Genomic DNA, 19,164 nt, shown 5'->3' with positions numbered 1-19,164 from the left:
CAAGCTGCTGTGCTATGCAGGGAGAGCACATCACACCCATGTATAACACACATTTTGCCATTTTGCCCTTAGCCAGACAAGGAAAGGAAAGTGCCAAACAGACGCACCCTTTCCCACTGTCAATCAATATCCTAGACCTGTTAAACTAGGCAAACCCACAGAGAAACTCTACTCATTATCCTCCCCACTTTAGAAAAAGAGACATCCTCAGCTGTGACAGCAAACTCTCAAGCAAAGTAAGGAGAATAGTGGGCTTGATTTGAGAGAGACACAACTTTATATTTAACACCCTGTTTGAACATTTTATCCTGAAATATTAATTGCATCTAGAAACATGCTGTTTTAACCTGCTTATGCAAGAGATCTAGCATTCACACTCCAGCCCACAACAACTTGCTCAACTGGCTAAGGAGCATAGTAGTTCAGAATCAAGCAGTAACTCACTTGAAGAAACATCACCTTGGCAAGCTGATGTGTCCATTACAATCAGAGAAGACATTCTACATCATTGATGTGTACAAGGGTTTCATGCCTGACCAAAGAATTCCTGAGTGTCACAGTAGAATCATAGAATCTTTTAGGTTGGAAAAGACCTTTGAGATCATCAAGTCTCACCGTTAACTCCGGCCTGCCAAGGCCGCCACTAAACCATGTCCCCATATCCATAAGCACCACATCTACACATTTTTTAAATACTTCCAGGGATGGTGATCCCACCACCTCCCTTGACAGCCTGTTCCAATGCTTGGCCACCCTTTCCATGAAGAAATTTTTGCTCATAACCAATCTCAACCTCCCCTGGCATAACTTGAGGTCATTTCCTCTTATCCTGTTATATGGGAGTAGACTGACCTCCACCTGCCTACAGCCTCTTTTCAGGTAGTTGTAAAGAGCAGTAAGATCCCCCTGAGTCTCCTCTTCTCCAGACCATACAATCTCAGTTCCCTCAGCCACTCCTCCTAAGACTTGCACTCCAGACCCTTCACCAGCTTTGCTGCTCGTCTCTGGACATGCCCCAGCCCCTCTCCATCCCTCTTGAAGTGAGCAGCCCAGAACTGAACACAGGATTTGAGGTGCAGCCTCACCATTGCCGAGTACAGGGGAACAATCACTTCCCTTGTCCTGCTGGCTGCACTGTCTCGGATACAAGCCAGGATGCTATTGGCCTTCTTGACCACCTGGGCACTGGCCACTGCTGGCTTATGTTCAGCTGGTTGTCAACCAGCACCTCCAAGTCCTTTTCCACCAGTCAGCTTTCCAGCCACTCTTCCCCAAGCCTACAACGTTGCACGGGGTTACTGTGAGCCAGATGCAGGACCCGGCACTTCTCCTTGTTGAACCTCATACAACTGGCCTTGGCCCATCAGTTCACCCTGTCCAGACCTCTCTGTAGAGCCTTCCTACCCTCAAGCAGATCAACACTCCCCTCCAACTTGGTGTCATCCGCAAACTTACTGAGGGTGCACTCAATCCCCTTGTCCAGATTGTCAATAAAGATACTAAACAGGGCTGGCCCCAATACCGAGCCCTGGAGAACACCACTTGTGACTGGCTGCCAGCTGGATTTAACTCCATTTACTACTACTCTTTAGGGTCGGCCATCCAGTCAGCAAAATTTTAACCCAGCATAGAAAACACTCATCCAAGCTGTGTGCAGCCATTTTCTCCAGAAGAATGCTGTGGGGAAAGGAAAATGCTGTATGGGAGGAGATGAGAGGAAACGCAGTTTTGAGCAAAGGCAAAGAAGAAACAGCAAAGAGAATGACATCCATTGTAGCACAGGTTGCCCAAGCGGTATTATTGTTACAAGTTTACCAAGCTCTTGTCAATAAGAAGAATTTTCTTTTTAGTACAATAAGCAAGTGCCTTTTCCAATTCTAGAAAAAACAAACATTCCACAATCTGTATAATCTTATCTTCCAGATGCACATTTACATACTAGCAGACCAGTTTCTCTCCCACACACCTTCAGTGTCTTACATAAAACTCCAGTCCTGTGTGCTCTGCAGTTATCTGCCAGTCAGCATTTACAACCATATGGTAACAGTTGTGGCTACCAGTAGCCAGTGAGGAATTCTTCAATAGCCTCTGAAGCCATGCCAGGTCTGCATGTATCTAATGTTCTTATTTTCCAGGGAAACAATTCTTCAGGGTTTCAAAGATGAGCCTTTTACCAGAAACTATGTGCAAATTTTCTTCTTCCAAGATGCACTGAGGTCAGCTGTTTATAGGCAACAGCAGCCCAAGGCAGTCAACCCCAATTTTGCTCATATTCAGTACACAGACACCTGACAGCAAAGCTCAGAGTGCTCTGTACATTGAGCTCCAGCCACTTCATTAGCTGAATGCTTAGCTAAATATGATGAGGTACCCTTTCCCACCTCATTTCATTAGATCCAGCCACAAAACAAAAGCTCTTCACTATTCATATAGGAAGGCAATGAAAGCATGAGTTGCAAGATGATCCTGTTTCCAGTCAGAGACTAAGGAGCAGTTAACATCGAAACCAGATTTCATTCCGGCTGCTCAGCTCCGTTCATTTTAGATGTTGAGATTTATGGCAAGTATACATGCCATGCTCATGACAGACCCATATTCAATAGAGGATCAAATGCGTCTTCCTAGGAGGAGCATTATTTGTTCTTCACTGCTGTGTGTTAGCAATCCCATCAGAGATCTGCGTTTTGCTTTGTCTTCATTGGTTTTGCATGCGGCACTGTGTCTTTGATGCCCATGCACAGCTTGCTGAGACACTGAATTTTCACTTATGCCCTCCCATGATAATGGAATTTCCAGCCAGAAGTATAAGAGAACCAATGTCGTGAGTCCCAATCACACAAGTTAATCCAGTCTTACAAGATGAGGAAGCCCAGGTCAGAATTTTTTTACTATGTAGACAGTATTAAGTGTGGATATGGTCCCAAGTTAACCCCACAACAAAAACATAGCCATAATGAGTTTATTTCACTCATATAGGAGAATTGCAAGTACGGTACCATCTGTGTGCTTCTTAGCCAAACTTTACTCAACTTGAACAGGTTTTCAATGGGGTAAGGTGCAACAGCTTTCTTTTCAAAATGCCATCAAGTATCTCAAGAATCTTAAATCTTACCTTGTTTTAGGTCTCCTTTTCATTCCTTCCTCATCACCTGTTCCTGCTTGCAGGTCCTTAAAGAGAGAACTTCTACCTATGCATCTGATAATACTTTATCAACTCTGCTAAAATAAAAGAGGCCTTATCAACAAGCTTTGTTTGAACTACAAGCTGTTAGTGCTCCTATAACAAACAGTTACCACCATGGCCTTCTCTGAACTAGGTTTCCTCCCGCACCCAGAAGTTTGCCTGGTTCCTGTTACCAACAAAGTCAGCAGCAACAGAACAGAGGCCAGACCAATTGCACAGGAAAAAGCCATTTCTTAGCACTAACAATCTCACAACAACAAACACATTCAAAGCATCACTTAAATACTAGCCTTACCAAGTTAATCGATTATAGGACCCATCAGACTCTGACACGACTCACTGTGAAATTACAAGTTTAAGAACCCCTTTATCTTGAAATCGATGAAACAACCCCTAGCTATTCTTCAACTGGGCTGTCACTGTAAAGTTCATCTCCACAATCATGCTTGGCTATAACACACTATCAAGACAGATACTCAAGAAAGTACAAGCCAAGCAGAAGAGCTAGAGTAAGGGAAGGAATAGTTGCAGTATGTGGAAAGCTTGGAAGTATAAGATACCATCTTTTCCTGGGATAAGGCTTCACTGGGAAGATGTTCTAACAACATTAATCTCATAGTTTAATGAGACCATGCAGACGCCTCCCTTAAACAACTGCTGTAACAGGAGAGTGTTCAGATGCACCTTGCATACAGTAGTCAGGTGCTAGCAGAGAGGTAAACCAAAAGATCCTCCTGTAAAAAAAATTCATTTTGGTGAACCTGGAGAGACAGACCGAAAAGACTGTGTCAATACTACGTGCAGGTGATCACCCTCCCAAAACACAGAAAATATTAAATAAAAGACCAGAGGTAGATTCCCCAAGAACTCATGGACACTAACTGAGAACCAATCATATAAATCAGACAAGTTCATGTACTTTCACAGCTTTGTACTTGGAGTTACCAGGAATCGCCCACTTGCAATGAATTTACTGCTTGTGCAAACCTTGTGTGTCATTATGACTCCTATTGTGTTCTCCTTGTCATGGGAGCATGACAACATGAAGTTTCAAAACGCTCCAGCAGAACAAAGTCTCTGCACTGAACAACATTATTGCACATGATGCAAAACTTTGTGTGCTTCTGCTAAGCAGTATGATTCAAGTGGAAGAGTGGCTCGTAACTTTGGAACAGCATTTTACACCAAACATAGTGTGTCAATGGAGTAAACCATGAAAGCATTTGTTTCTTAAAGCAACAAAGCGGTCTAATTATAAGAAGTTTTTGGATGAGAATTGGAGTTTCCATCGAATTTCTGCACAGAAATCAAACTTTCAGCTACCACCGCTCCCCTCTGATAAACTATTTTAAAGAAAGATCAGGCTGCAAGCAGTTATTACATACTATTATTGCCATGGATTAACTGCATTACATTATATATGCTTAATACCTCTTAGTCTTTGACATCTCTCAACCCTGTATGGCAGCCAAGAAAAAAACCACACCTCTTATAAGCAATTCACAGTGATAATCACACCTTTGTACCAAAAAGCCACCAGAAGATACAGGACTCTCTACTAGTTTAACTCCTCTAATAATTTTCTTCAGTCAGTAGTTATAGCAGACGTAATTTGTTCAAAAGCAAAGTCAAGACATTCCTCAGCACCATCCTATAAAATGTTTGAGAATTCTTCTCCCTTTTCAATACCATAAACTAAATGGAGCCCCTCCAGTGGCTACAAGCAGCACTGAGCAGGCCTAGGGACAACCTGGTACTTGCACAGATCGTCCTTGTCCCCTCCGTGGGCCAGGTTGTCTTTACAAGAACGTGCCAGGATGCACGGAGCAGCCTTGGGATGTACCACCACTTTGCATTCCGCTTGCTAGAAGCACCAGCTTCCCTGAATCAAAGCTAAAAATCACCTGGCAGCTGCTTTGGGCATACAGCTTCACCTGGGACTTGGCAAAGCAAGATATTCCAGTTGACTGAAGTGCTCTCAGCTGACTACAAAGAGCAGCGTTCCCCACCAAGTAACACGTTACAACGGACAACTTTTATTACCTCAGCGAGGCTGTCCTCCTGTCTTGTCATTATCCACACATGACTGCAAAGCTTTGTGCCACCACACTGCTGAAATGCAGACCCAGAAGTCTACTTCAACCGCTCTATGCACAAAATTTTCTCCAACGCCAAGGTTAAGCATCACCTCCAGCAGAGAAGTCAGTAACTAGCTCGTTCCCCTGCCCCTACTGCCGGCAACTCGAGACAAAGGCTAAACAACTTGTTTCACCTTCTCGTTTCACCTGCCCACTGTCTGTTAGAAATAACACATTCCCCCAACCACCAAGCTCTTACAACTCTCGTGAGGAAAAATCCGACAGTAACACGATATATTTGATATGGGCAGGGATTTGAAGGGGAAGAAGAAAAAAAAAATGCGAACAGAGCGTCCCAAAGGAGATATTGCAATACTTACTAATCGCATCTGCTTGGAGCCAGTCGCAGCAGATGGAGACCTGCAAGGCTCGGCGGCAGGCAGGCACATCTGCCCCGGCAGGACGAGCCAGCAGCAGGGCGAGGGGCCGCGACTGCGGACACGGGCCGCTCCTCGCAGCCCCCACGGGGCCCCGCGCCCCGGCCCCGCTCGCGCCCAGGGCTCAACCAGGAAGTTACGGAGCAAACGGCCACAGCCGCGACCTCTGCAAAATCCCAGGATGTAAAGCTGCCGTGCGCGACCCCTCAGCTACGCGCTCCGGCCACAGCAAACACAGCGCATCAAACTTGATAAGCAAAAAACCCCGAAGAAAAGCACCCACCCCAAAAATACCCCCGAACAAACGCCCCCCTCAACGCCACTGCCCAAAGTTTTGTGGACGAGCCACAGCCAGGGTGCGCGGGGGCACGGGGGCTCCAGGTGCCGGCAGCCGGGCTCGCCGGAGCAAGGCGGCGCGGAGGGCCCGGGCACCCGGCGAAGCGGACCCCCGGGGCAGGGGCAGCGCCGAGCACCTGCCAGCCCCGCCGGAGGGACCCCGGGAGCAAGCCCACGGGGCGCCGCGAAGCCCAGGAGGGGCGGGGGCCGCCCTAGCCCGCCGTGGCGAGCCCTACCGGGGCCGCGCTGGCCGGACCCCCTGCGAGGACCCCCCTCCGCGGAGCCCGTCCCGCCAGGCCGGCCCCGGTCCCGCACCCCGGGCCGATTCCCAGCGAGCCGCGCTCACCTGCGGGGCCTGGAGCCGGGCCGCCCCGGCCTCGCTCCGCTCCGCGCCCGCTCCCCTCTCGCCTGCGCGGCGGCGGCCTCCCTCCCTGGGCACCTCCGGGAGGGGTGCGGCGGGGCGGGGCCTCCGTACAACCCGCCCCCAGCGGGGCAGGGCCCAGCGGATGTAACCGCCCTCCTGAGGCGGGCCCTCGCGGGCAAGTGCAGGGGAACCGCGGCCGCCCCGCCCTTTCAGCCGCCGCCTCATAAATAATTCAGCAGCCCGCTCGCTCGCAGCCAATCAGAGAGCGGCCACCGCCATGCGGGCGGCCGTGCTCGGGGAGACCCGAGCACCGGCGGAGGGGGTCCGGGCAAGCAGGCTCCCAGCCCGTGCCAGGCCCCCGGCTCTGTTCCTCCGCCAGCCCCGGGGAACCAGCGCCAAGCCGAGGGAAGATGCCAACCTGTCGTCGCAACAAATAAAGAGACAGAAAGACTTCACAGAAAGTTGAAGCCTTAGTTAGAAAGTCACGCAACTGCTGCTCTCTCACTACACAGCTTGGCTACAAGACAGCGGCAACAGCACCTGGGCAAGGAATCTGTAGTTACGTAGAGTGCAATGGCAGTCCAACATCTGCCAACCTCTCTGCATCCGTGCAAAAGCTTGAAATTAACTCTGACAAGGGGCCAGTAACAGCAAACATTTCAGCCAAGCTTCCAAAAAGTGATGTTTTTCAATTAAAACATTCATTTCTGTCATCTTCTTGCAACATCCAGCTGCTCCCCATTGTGGGCCAAGATGAAGCAGTGGTATCAGTCTGCATCACTATCCCATCCTGGTAAAGGCACCATCAAATGTTGTGGTGCTGAGCAAGGCAGCCACAGTTTCTCAATCCTCCCTGCAGTGGTTATTAAATTGTAATTGTTTTGTGCTGAATCAGGGAGTCTCTACCCCAGCGAAACTCACTGGGTGGCTCTTGTGGCTTAGTGTTCATCGATACAATTCCACCTTGGCATAAGCAGATGAGACTGATTGAAATCAACAGGAGTTTGACCTAATTCCAGGACAAACATGAGCCCTGTGGGTCAGACTGGAGCTCTTCTGGCTGTGCCTGTTCTTAGAAACTCTTCCCGCTGCCTTTAATCTGTAGAAGTCTGGGAGAACATTGAGGTCACAGACTGGCACTGCCAACCCCAGCATTTGAAGAGGACTATCAGAGCAAAGGCACTACTTGAAGGAGGGAGGAAAGGGAGGCCACTGGGGAGGAACTGTCAGACCCTCACCTCAGGATAGCCCTGCTGGCTTCCAGCATTTGATAACAGGGGTGTGTGCAAGAAACAGGACCAGGCCCAGAGCTTGCAGCAGATCCCTGCTACCTTGGGCTATGGTACCTCTGATCACACAGGAGGAAGATGGCAAGGTGTCATGTGCCAACTGGAACTGCATGCAGACATAGGAACTTCCTCCAGGCTCCAAGTCACACTGCCCTCCCAGGGAATGTGGCAGTGTGGATCCCAACACAGACAGGCGTAGGAGCAGGGTTATGCAGCCACAGGTTGTATGGCCATGGGCAGACATTCCCCAGCTGGTGCTACTGGCGTCCTAGTAGGCTCCCCAGAGTGTCTCCCTCTGCATAACTTACTAACGTTTCTGGGGGAATTAAGAACCACGCTGAGGAGTTTGCATTGCCGGAAAAGACTTTTTTATTGCTTAGCCTTCTCCACACCTCCAAAAGGAATTAAAAAATTATCAAATAAACTGCACCTAAACAGTTGCTATTACAGTTCTGAAAACTTCAATAATGAACACTGCCATGCTCAGCACGCTTCTATCCACTGTGCAGACTTTCTGACACCTGGCACTTTTGCATAGAGGCTAAAGCAAATTTGGTACCTGGATATCCTGGTGGAAAGCTCCCACAGTAGGGCCTGGAAAGCAGTGATGTCCTCAGTTTGGAGCACAACAGCTACAAGACTGGAAGGCTCATGAGGAATTTGTAGGTTCTTTCTTTACTCAGGGATTTATCACTTGCAAAAGAAAATACAAGGATCCACTGCCAGGAAAAAGGATGTCAGGCTGAAACAGAAGGGGCTGCAGTACAGCCCAGGTGAGACTATCTGATACAGCCCGCTGATATTGGTGGCCAAACTTTAATATGTCATAATGCTGCGTGGCCAAAACACATCTCAGCAGAGCCGCTACAGCCTGAGGCTGGGGTGCCATCTGCAATGCTCTGGGGCTTTCTGTGACCTCTGGCTGATGAAATTATGTTCAAGGCACATTTCCTACTTTCAAGTTCCTGGAAACTTTATTCCTGGTGGCCAAGTTTTATCACTGTGACTTTTTCAGATCAGAATATGATCTGACAGTTGTTGGCACAGCTGAATGACAGAGACTCAGGACACCACTGCTGATCTGATCAGCTTATTCTGACTCTGGTTGACCTCAATGACTCTCCAACCCATTCGACTGCTGTAGCACTGTGGTTCTTACATGTGACAAGAGGATCACCAGCAAAGTGTTTTCTAATGGTCCACCGGTCAGCAAAAGATGACACAGAAAAGGTAAACTACTGGTCCGCGAGATGAGAAAGCTGAAGAACCAGTGGCTTCAAGAACAAAGCAGTGTATTCCGGTCCAGAAATGCCCCGCTAAGCCATACATACTTGTTTGCTGTAAATTTTGCTATTATGCCTGAGCCATCTGGGTAGGTGAAGTCTGTAACAGCAAATAAAGTGGTCACCTATCCAAGGTTCCAGTTATTGCAGGCTCTATTTCCTGTAATATTTCATTAATCAAGAAAACAAATCCTGAGTAAAGCTCTTCCCATACCATTTCTGCAAGGGACAGCAACTTCAGTGATTAACATCCACTGGCAGCTTGAACTCCTTTAGTGAATAAAAGGCAATTTCTCCATGATCCACCAGTGCAAAGACCACTGGGACGTCCCCACTCTGATACGTAACCTGCTTCAAAGCCCGAAGGGATGGAATCTGCTCATCGAAACTGCAGAGAAAAAAACATATTCCGTTTTCTTAAAGCAAGAGGAGTACAGAGACAAAGCTGTCCTGGCCAGCAAGCACAACAGTCCCTTTGGTCTTAGAAGTTGTTAGTGATCCTCCCCACTCTTTTCAGTCAAAGGAGGAGGCTGCCAGCCCTGAGAGAGTAAACCACATGCCGGGAACCGGGAGCTGTCAAATCCTTTGCCAAAAACAAGGGCAACTGCACAGTGCTCCACGCTGTGCCTTGTAGATGTGGCTCACAGAGCTACTGGCAAATTGCCAATCCAATGCAATCCTAATACCTTTGTGCTAGGAAGATCTTTAGGTTGCTGGGATCAACATCTGACCTGCTTTTCCCTCCTTTTAATTCTCCAGTCTGTTTGCTCATAAATGAAAATATCTACGCAGCAAGGATCATCCTACTCACTCATGACAGACCTTTGTGAAACTGTATTACCACCTTCCTTGCTCTATTACGGCTGCAGAGTAGAGGAGAGAGTTTTAGTATATCAAAATGATTAAAGGCAGAGACTGGATTTTGCACCTGCCTTAAGTATCAGATTCTCAATCCAGCAAGAAAGGGGACACCTATCCTCTGTTCACGCTAATCTTAAAGTTACATTTGACAAAGATCAAAATACTAAACCCATGGCCCTGAGCCTGTAGCAAGCTCTAGGGAGGTACATCTGCAGAAATTCATACGGACCTGCACTGCCTGCAGATTCAGGTACCATACAGCTCCCTGAAAAACTTGAGCTCTACCCAAGTTTCACAAGCATTGCATAAATACAGCTGTGGCTTCTTATTCCTGACTCCAGTGATACTCAGACATGAGCAGCAACCAGATGACCAAATAGCGTGGGCTGAGTGCAAGGGCTGGGGGAATTGTCAGCCACAGCCTCCAACAAAGGAGGAATTGAAAGAAAATGAAATTCTGGGCAGGACCACCCTAAAGAGAGGCACTCTGATGATCTGTAAAGCTCACAAGATGCTGGGTCATTTACAGATCATTAGGACTTAATTTCCACAACAGCAACTGATGTTTCACAACACTGCATAAGACCCATGGATACCTCCGAACACACATCCTGACATATGGCTTTCCAGGGTTTGTCTTCTTAAACTTGGCCACAGCATCTGCTTGATACACGTTGAAGTCTATCTTCATGCCCTCTGGATCTTCCTGCAGCCTACAGAAGAGAGAACACATCTACATACATATGGTACTGAAACATCTTAGGGTATAGATCGAGCAGAAGAAGGAGGGAGCAAAAGCTCTTGAAGCCTGGCTAGTGTGGGCCCTTAGAAAGGCTTCACTCCTCAAAGGACTGACCCTGCAACTGTTCTAATTACTTTCCAGACCTTTCCTGTTGTCAGACCAGAAAAAGCTCCTGCTCCGTACCTGCCACACTCCATTCTCTGCGGAACCCCCTTGGCAAGGAACACCTCTAACAGTTACTGAAGCAGAGCAATGTTCTGCCCTACAGGGACTGCACACAAACACAACACAGACTCTTTGAGACAGGAGCAAACCAGAAGTCACAAAGCCAAGGTTTCATAATCACTGCAGCAGGAATGGCAGCACATTCCAGGGATGAAGCAAGGTGAAACCCAACCAAACTTCTGGGGGAGATCACCTGGCTGGGGTGCAGAGAGGGAACTGCAGGGAAAGAGAGCAACCCTGAAGTTTTAACTGGCCTGGAACGAGCTAGCTCTGTCGCTGCAGGACCTGGTACTTCATGGAAACGTCATCCCCTCACTACAGATGCAATGGGGCCATGGAACAGAGCGCTGGATTCTCTTGGCATTCTGGATGCCAGGCAGCTCCCAAACTGCTGCTGTGAGCATCTCACAGACCTCACAAGCAGGGACAGTCACAAGACAGCCCCACTCCCTAACAGTTACGAGCTGGCTGACTGGATACTAACCGGGAGGCTCCATCCAGGATGTGGGAGGGCTGCAGCACGCTGATCTGCTGGAGGAGCGCAGCTGGAGGGAGAAGGAACAGGAAAGGATCAGACCAGCTGTTTCTCTCTCAGGGCACTCCAAGCACTCCACCACCACCCAAAAGCCTTCCTCCTCCGACAATGGCTGGCAGCACCACAGTCACCACTGGCTACTTCAAAGACCTCAACTTCCTCATCTCCTAGCGCACAGCCCTCAACACCCTGCAATTGCACTGCATCTTGCTGGCCCTGGTTTCACATGCCTAACAGCCTAGCAGGAAGGACTGCAACACAGTAGGACATGGGGAATGGATCAGAAGACCTCCCAAGGCCCTGTTTATCCTGGCACATGAGTGGGCTATAGAAAGAGATAGAAAGGCAAAAGAAAAATTTTCTTCTCTCTCCCCATGCCCGTGGCTGGGCTCCTCTGTGCCTGCTTTGCCTAGACCTGCCTAGTCTTCTAATGAGACTCTCCTTCCCAAGGTATCATCCCCCAAAACTCATGTTCAGCTTCTCCATGTCATCTCTTTTGCTGTAGCATACCAGGCAATGTTTCACAGAGCTGGCGGGGAGAAGGGGATCCCTGTTAAGTTCCCAGAGCCACTACCTGATGAAGTAGTTTCATCAGGCCGCAGAAGCGGTGTGACAGCTTGGTCCCAGAGATGCGGCGGTCGTTTCCAAACCCTCTGCTGGCTCCTCTGCTCCCGAAGGGCTTTGTACTCTTGCCAGTTGGAGCAGCGCCTCACCTCCCGGTCAGCATTGACACTGCTCTTGTACCTGCTCTCCCCCTCTTGCTGCTCCCTTTCCTTCCGTGACAGCTTCTCCTGTTTCTGATTGATGCGTGCGCACCAGCAAGCTGCATCAACCTCCCTCCCCAACACGTTCTCCGGCAAGAGCCCGTTGTCAGGTGAGGGCAGATGTGTGCACGGCTGGTCTGGGGCCACGTTTGGCAAGATGATGGTGGTAAAATCCCAGCGGGGTGCATGGGTGCCAATGCTGCTTTCCTTGTGGTCTCCAACCCAGCTCCTGGAGGAGCTGCTCAGGGAGTCCTTTTGTCCTGTATCAAGAGGAACTGGGTTTGACTCCCCGTCTCCACAGCCAGCATCCGATTCCTTTGGCTGCTCTGACAAAGCCTTTTCATCCATGGGAAGGCAGCTAGAATCTCCACGGTCATCTCCATCTTTTTTGGAGGTCCCTTCAGCTTCTGGAAGGTCCTCGGATCCTTTATATTTCTTCTCATGTGACCTAAAGACAGAAGCAGCAGTATAAAAGACAGGGAGAGTGTGCGGCGGCACTTTATTCCCTTTAAATCCTGCCTCCTCCCTGCTAACAGGAAGGATGCAGTCTGCCAAACCTGGAAGAAGGACGGCAAAGGTGGCAGGAACCCCCAGACAGAGGGGGGTTGCAAACATCTTGGCTGGAAGGAGAGTGTTTGCTTGTGTGACAAAGCGAGAAGGGAAAAAAGCAGGCCAAAATCAAGCAGTGAATGCCAAAGGCAGAATAAACTCAGCAGCCCTGCATGAGGTTTACTTCAACGCCCAGGAGAATCCCAGCCTTGATTTGCACATACACATTCCCAATCAGCCTCCATACACCCCATATACTGACCCGACCACCTCCACACAAACGTAGAATCATAGAATCGTTTATGCTGGAAAAGATCGTTAAGATTGTTGAGTCCAAACGTTAACCTAGCACTGCCCTCCCTCACGATGGACTTCAGCCAAATTAGCAGAGGCCAGGCAGAAACCTTCTTACCAGCACCTTTAACTGGTATGAGATTCAGTCCCTGGTTCCAGAGAAGATAAGGCAATTCCTAAACCAGCAGTTTTATCTCCCAGTTCCTAAAATTCCGTAACTCCTTAAGCGCTGATGTACTTGTTAATAGGAAAGGACTTGCAGACCAGACTCATCCTCCCTGTTTCTTAAAGGATGACGCCACCTACTGGAAGCTGTCATAATTACTAGCAAAATTACCAATTGTGTCACCTGTTTGCACTTTGGCAACGCCTAGAGGCCGTGTGCAAGGACCAGGACCCAACTGCTCTCTGCTGTACGGTCCTAGCATAAGCTGCATTGAGGGGGTGGATAAGTGCAAGATGTGCACTGTGGTGTCTGCGCCCCCTCTGAAAAAAGAGGAGGAGGAGGAGATGTCTGCCACGTGCTTCTTCTGCACTGACTTTACCCTTCTATTTTTGGCACCTCACCACTGCAGCTGGGAGGCTCAAGGGCAGTTCACCCCTCTTGAACACACCCTGCACAAAGTACAGCTGTGACAAAAGGGAACACTGCACGAGTTCAGAAAAAGCTCTGCACTGCTTGAGGACAGCCAAGAATGGCTGTCAGACAGGTCACCCACAGCATAAGTGTCCTCAGACACTTAGTAGCTGTTCCTGAGCCAGTTGGGGCCTGGGAGAAGATGGAAGAAGGCTTTGGGCCACATCCTTACCGGGGACTGGAACTCCTCCTCCTTTTGCGATGGTGTTTTCCAAAGCTCTTGCAATGACTTTCCAAGTTCAGTTGCCTCTCATAGGGAGACAGGACAGTGCTGGAATGAGACACCAACACAGAGGCTGAGAGCAGGGTGATGCAGTATAACTACCCTTCTGCTCAGCCCCCAGAATACAGCTGCAGAAACCTTTTATTCCAGGCACAGAAAATCCACAAGCATGACCTGAATGGTCCTCAGTTCATGCCCCACTTCATATTCCCAACCACCTCCTCAAGAGGGAGGAGCAAGGAAGGGCAGAATGCCACTTTTAGCCTTTAATTCTCCCAAGAGATGGAATGCAGGTTCAAAGTCCTCTTCTCTGCCATCCCAATGGAGCCATACAATACTCAGAGGGGCATACAAAGCTGCTCAGAGTCTTCAGAAAAGAGAAAGCAGCGTGGAAAGGAAAAGTTGATTACCTGGCGTCGAATCTCAGTACAACATAACCGAGTTGCTTCAAGTGGCTGAACACCTTAGAGCAAAGGAAATCAAGAGGGTTAAATGACTACCCTACAACCAAACAATTTACTCCAGCTCCACTATGACTAAGTGAACACAGTGTGGCACTGGCAGAGGAGAAAACGCCAGGGCTAGGACCCAAAGCAAAGGCAGGGAAATGGGAACTGATCACCTGGAAGAAGGTGAAAGGGAGAAACTGAGAATTACTCCCCTTCCCTCCCTAACTGTGCTGTTCTGCTCTCAGCCACTGGAGAGGCTGTGTGGCAGAGGCTGGGCTGTCTGCCTTCATCCTCCCTGCAACAGCTGGAGGTCCCAACACACCTGGTAATGTGGCAAGCTCACTGCCTCCTGGGACAGCAGGATCTCATAGGCTTCCTGGATTGACAAGGGCAGATCCCTGTAAAAGAGCTGAACAGAGCCCTGCAGGGCAAAAGCTTGGTGTTGAAAGAATCACAGGGAAGACATCTATGCAAGCTCACACCAGTCTCTTCCCACGGGTCCTGACATGATCCCAGCACCCTCCTTGACATGATATCCATGTGCCACCTGGATTACTTACAGTCCCTCTCCCAAGCCCAGTTCCCCCATGCCCTGATCCTAGCAGCCAGGTAAGAAGTTCCCACTCACAGCTGTCAGCTCCTGATCCAGTGCTGCATCTGTTTAGAGGATGTAGCTGGGAGCACAACGCTTAACTGTTAAGATAATTGTTGCTTTGGGAGATGATTTTCTTTAACTTTGATGATCTCAGTGATTCAGGGCACAGCACAACTACAAAAACATTTAGGACCAATATAACAGAGAGCTGGAGCAGAGCAATCAACAGCATCCTCAGATGGCACTTACTCCAGCCTCAGTGATCCCATAGGTAGATTCCCCAGGACACAGCAACTAACCCCCAAGAAGCAGTTCTAGGCTATGCTTCTTTCTCCTCCTTTTTGGTTTTTTTTTTTTTTTTTTACGGTGTGTTTACTCACAAACAAAGAAAACAAAACACAAGGAACCACACCTCTCCCATGGGATGGGCTGAAGGCATCTAACTGGTCTTTTCTGCTTTTGGGGAGATTTGGTACTCGGCAACTGACTAAATTTATTTTCATCAGTTTGTTCACAATCTATTTAATCAAAATGCCAGAGGTAAAAAAACCCTACCTTTAAGGGATGGCATCAGATGCCCATAATCAATTGATTAGGTTTTGCTTAGGGAAAAAAGCTCCCCTTTAGATCAGTGCACTTTTTCTACTGACAACAGGCTTTGGTGGAGAGACCAAAAAACCCCCTTTGTACAGCAAAGAAATCCAACTGAGCCCTAACCAGCATTTCTGCCAGCAGAGAAGCACTGAAAGCAACCTGGTCTCACACCTCTGTCTGCCACATTTAAATTTCTTTCTGCCATATATACTGGGAAGAGTTGCCAAGTACAACCCCACAGATCTCTGTGTAAGGGTAGAGCACATACAGCACTGGCTGCTCTATAAATGCTTCTCATGCCAACACTCTTCACACAGAAAGGTCTGATTTAGTGCCTAAATGTGGCCCTACCAAGCTGGATAGAGTTTCACTAACTCCCATCAGCCTCTTAGAGAAGCACAGAAAAACTGCTAATGCACTTATGAACCCTGCCATTGCAAAATATCCAAGATACACTGGGGATAAGGGGGGAAGTCAACTTATGACAGAAAGTTGATAGACACTGACCAGTCTCAGATGGCCTAATTAACTGTATACCAGTTCTGAGGAAAAGGATTTCTCAGTGTCAAACCTTTTGTTCCAACTAATTTCTGCAAGGAACAGGAGACAATGGCTTGATCTCATTTCCAGAAATTTCCAGAACAGTGAGTTTTCCTGGACTGTCGAAGTTCTCTTTATTATCATATTTGACATAAGAATGGGTTAAACACAATACCAGCTGAATAAGCTGGCCACTGACCCAACTAGCACACTGCTGATGACACAGTGGCTATGAACCCATGGCCTGGAGACAAACGATTCCATCAGCAACAGCCTAAAAGAGACAATTCCTCAAGAACCAGGTGTTCATCAGCTGCTCAAATTGCAGCAGTGACCAACAAGGACAAGTGATTTCTGACTTCAGTCTAAAGCTACTGCAGCTCCTCCAACCATTCAGGCAGGACGCAATGCCCCCAGCCATGCACAGGTATCCCCTACTTACACACTCCAGCAGGTACAGAGCTTCCTCAGGTAGCAGGCACTGTTTGCCGCGCTCTGTGAACCCCATGGTGTGCCAGAACTTCCCCTGAAACAAAAGCACAAATCCCTGATGGGCTCTGGCTGTTCCCTGCTGACAACCAAGCTCTCTCCCATTTCAAGAAGCAAATTAAGGGATCTGCAAAGGCCAGCAGGAGATGATGACACTGAGTACACTCTGTAGCAGACTCACCGCAGGGGACTGCAGCTCCACGATGCCCTGTCCTGGCTTCCACTCAGCTTTCACCAGACTCCTCCTGAGAAGGTTAAAGATTAGTTTGTTATTACTAGCTGTGTGCCACGATCAACTCCTACTGTAGCAACACAATGAGCTTAGGAAGGTGTCAAAAGGCAGCAAAATTCCAGGTGGCATTTTTAGAGGATAAGGCCTTAGAAAGTCACCATTCTCTGGATCTAGCAGTACGAGCTGAAGTTTTTATCACCACTAGTTAAAAGTGTCTTCAGCCAGCGCACCACAGTCATCTGTCTATAGGCTACTGGAGATGCATGGCCTAAGCCATATTGTACAACTGTTCAGATGCTGCCAAGAAACTCTCAAATCGCTGTACCCCACCCACAGGGACTCATAAGAAAAAAGTAATAGCTCAGAAGCAGAGGGTGACTTTGCAAAAATGCAAACATGCATTTTTAGCAGCTGGCTTAAGAAAATAGAAGGTAAGACCTGTAGAGTTCACCATGGACTTGCTCCACATCTGTAGTCAGTACCGCAGTTTCCCCGTCTGGAAGGAAACCTAAACCTGCCCAGTCGCCCTCCCACCCTGAGAGACTCCATTGCTGCCCTAGACGTGCATTTACAGATGTACTTGAACAAAGCCCACCGTGACACCAGGAGAAGGCAACGGTCCACCCCACCTGACCTGCCCCTCTGCTGGAGGTCGCCATTCTCTCTCTAAAGTCCCCAGTGGTGTGATTTTATGCGAATAGTTTCTGCTGCTACTGATCAGTGCAGAGAAACAGCAGGCCAAACAGAGAAAGCATGTACTGAGAGGCAGTGTCTGAAGGTCCCCCGAGAAATTATAAGCTCCAGAGACTGACAGTGCTCTTGAAACCACCAAAACTGACAGAGAGGGACACCGAGCGCCTGCCAAATCCGCACAAGGCCACAGGAGTGTCAGCTCAGACAAGGCCCAAGGAGACAGTGGCTGCTGTCTGCAAAGGCTGCAGGATTACGGACGCACCTGAGAAAACGGGGGGCCCTTCGAGGGATCTGAACACCCACCCTGAAGCCACTGGTGTGCCAGTACGACCCCCCTGCTCGAGGGGACAGCCGGGGTGCGCCCCCCGGCTGTTGCTGCAGCCAGGGAGGTGTAGAGGAACCGAGGGGATGGGCGAGGGAATCCCCTGTGCCCGCACCGCCGGCTCGGTTCTGCCGGGCCAGCAGCCGCGCTCCGGCCGCCCCACGGGATCCCTCCCCGGGAACAAGCAGCTCGCAGCCCGGTGGCCCTACACGGCCCCGGGGACTTACCGCCGCCCCACGCGTTCCTCGGAGAGGAGCTGCCACTGCTCCTCCCGGCACCGGCGCAGCTTCTCCGCCTGCTCGGCCGAGCCGTCGGGGAGGAAATCCTTCGGGCCGGAAGCGCGCTGCGGGGCCCCGCGGCCCGCCAGCAGCTCCGCCGCGCTGCGGGGCGAGAGGTGGCACAGTGAGGGGAGAGAGCGCCCCCACACCCGCCCTGCAGCCGCCCGGCCCGGCCACCAACCCCGCCCCGGTGCCGCGGGCAGCCCCCCGCCCCGGCCCTACCTCGGGCGGCGGGAGCTGCCGGGCTCCATGGGCGCCGCGCACGAAGCCGCTTCCTTCCGCCGCTGGGCCCTAGCGCCGGCAGAGCGGCGAGCGCGCCCCCTAGGGGCTCGGAGGGCTGCGGGCACCGGGCAGGCCCTGCAGTGTGCTGCGGGGCTGGAGGCCGCGGCACCCGGCTGGCGCGCCCCGGGCTGTGCAGGGAGCCGCACGTTGGGCTGCGTGCCACGCCGTGCGCGGAAACCAGGCACCGATGCAGTGCGCTGAGCTGTGCACCCAGCTCTGCCCCACGGCAGCTAGCTCCTGTGAGCTAACCCGCAGCAACAGGAGACGGGCTTGAGGTGAAACTTGAACTTTTGGTGCATTTCCTTGTCAGGTTCCTTGACGCCTCCCCAAGCAGCAAATCCAGCCACATCAGCAGAGATGCAAAGCCGCAGCGCAGGGTGGTTTCTCCTTTTCCAGCCTGGCCAGACCACTGCGTGCTCTGCACGGCCCAGCAGCACCACACTGGCCGCTGCTGAAGCCCCAGCCATCAGAAATAGTGGCAGCTGCTAAAGGGAGAAACCTCTGGGTTGTTGCCAGTTGCCCAGCCAGGTGCTGTCATCCCTTCATCAACAGGACTGGAAACTGAGATAGAGGGAGATCACTCACCAATTACCATCACGGTAAAGCAGACAGGTGTTGGGAAAAACTAATTTACTGCTAATTAATATTAGCGCCATGTATGGGTATCTGCTTTGGCAGAGACTCCTCTAGCATCTTGACCACTTCATCTTCTCCTCCTTCTTCCCCAACCACACTTCTCACAGGGCCATCTCTCACTTTTTTTCCCCCTCTCCCCTCACTGCCACAGTGCATTTTGCCCTTTCTTAAATACATTTCCCCAGAGGCATCACCAGCATGGGCTCAGCTACACCCTGTGATGGGGCCACTGAAGCTATATGGAACCAGCCAG

General features: G+C 50.0%; 2 protein-coding genes across 5 annotated transcripts in view; both read right to left on the bottom strand.

Moving 5' to 3' along the window:
* LLGL2 (LLGL scribble cell polarity complex component 2) overlaps nucleotides 1–9,268 on the bottom strand; it is a 37,520-nt gene extending 28,252 nt beyond the window's left edge. Inside the window, exon 1 of one of the 3 annotated variants that reach the window (XM_037408232.1) lies at nucleotides 9,186–9,268. The gene's annotated coding sequence lies outside the window, so the exon portion shown is untranslated. Of the gene's footprint in view, nucleotides 1–5,642; nucleotides 5,789–6,381; nucleotides 6,500–9,185 lie in introns of those variants that run through there. The other 2 variants (XM_037408204.1, XM_037408223.1) reach the window with 2 other exon arrangements.
* TSEN54 (tRNA splicing endonuclease subunit 54) lies at nucleotides 8,040–18,282 on the bottom strand. 2 transcript variants are annotated; one of them, XM_037408246.1, is made up of 11 exons: nucleotides 18,216–18,282; nucleotides 17,943–18,095; nucleotides 16,650–16,713; nucleotides 16,422–16,505; nucleotides 14,573–14,671; nucleotides 14,212–14,264; nucleotides 13,751–13,849; nucleotides 11,909–12,546; nucleotides 11,284–11,344; nucleotides 10,429–10,545; nucleotides 8,040–9,359 (listed from the first exon to the last, which is right to left on the bottom strand). In XM_037408246.1, exons 1-11 carry the CDS (start codon nucleotides 18,242–18,244, stop codon nucleotides 9,209–9,211), a joined length of 1,548 nt encoding a protein of 515 aa, XP_037264143.1. In that variant the 5' UTR covers nucleotides 18,245–18,282; the 3' UTR covers nucleotides 8,040–9,208. The 2 variants fall into 2 exon arrangements, with proteins under 2 accessions (XP_037264143.1, XP_037264151.1); XM_037408254.1 differs by lacking the exon at nucleotides 14,573–14,671.
* Between the last annotated feature and the right edge of the window lie 882 nt (nucleotides 18,283–19,164).

The sequence above is a fragment of the Falco rusticolus genome, chromosome 1 (assembly GCF_015220075.1).
Source record: "Falco rusticolus isolate bFalRus1 chromosome 1, bFalRus1.pri, whole genome shotgun sequence".
NCBI classification, from domain to species: Eukaryota; Metazoa; Chordata; class Aves; order Falconiformes; family Falconidae; genus Falco; species Falco rusticolus.
Note: the sequence above shows the minus strand (reverse complement) of the source record. Positions and strands in the feature narration are given on the sequence as shown.

Bases quoted from the DNA above. Each gene is read 5' to 3' on its own strand.
- TSEN54 (XM_037408246.1), bottom strand. From the start codon at position 18,244: ATGGAGCCCGGCAGCTCCCGCCGCCCGAG. The intron at 16,714-17,942 runs GTAAGTCCCCGG...TAACCTTCTCAG, and splicing joins GAGGAACGCGTGGGGCGGCG to GAGGAGTCTGGTGAAAGCTG. The intron at 9,360-10,428 runs GTATCCATGGGT...TTTTCTCTGCAG, and splicing joins GTCAGGATGTGTGTTCGGAG to TTTCGATGAGCAGATTCCAT.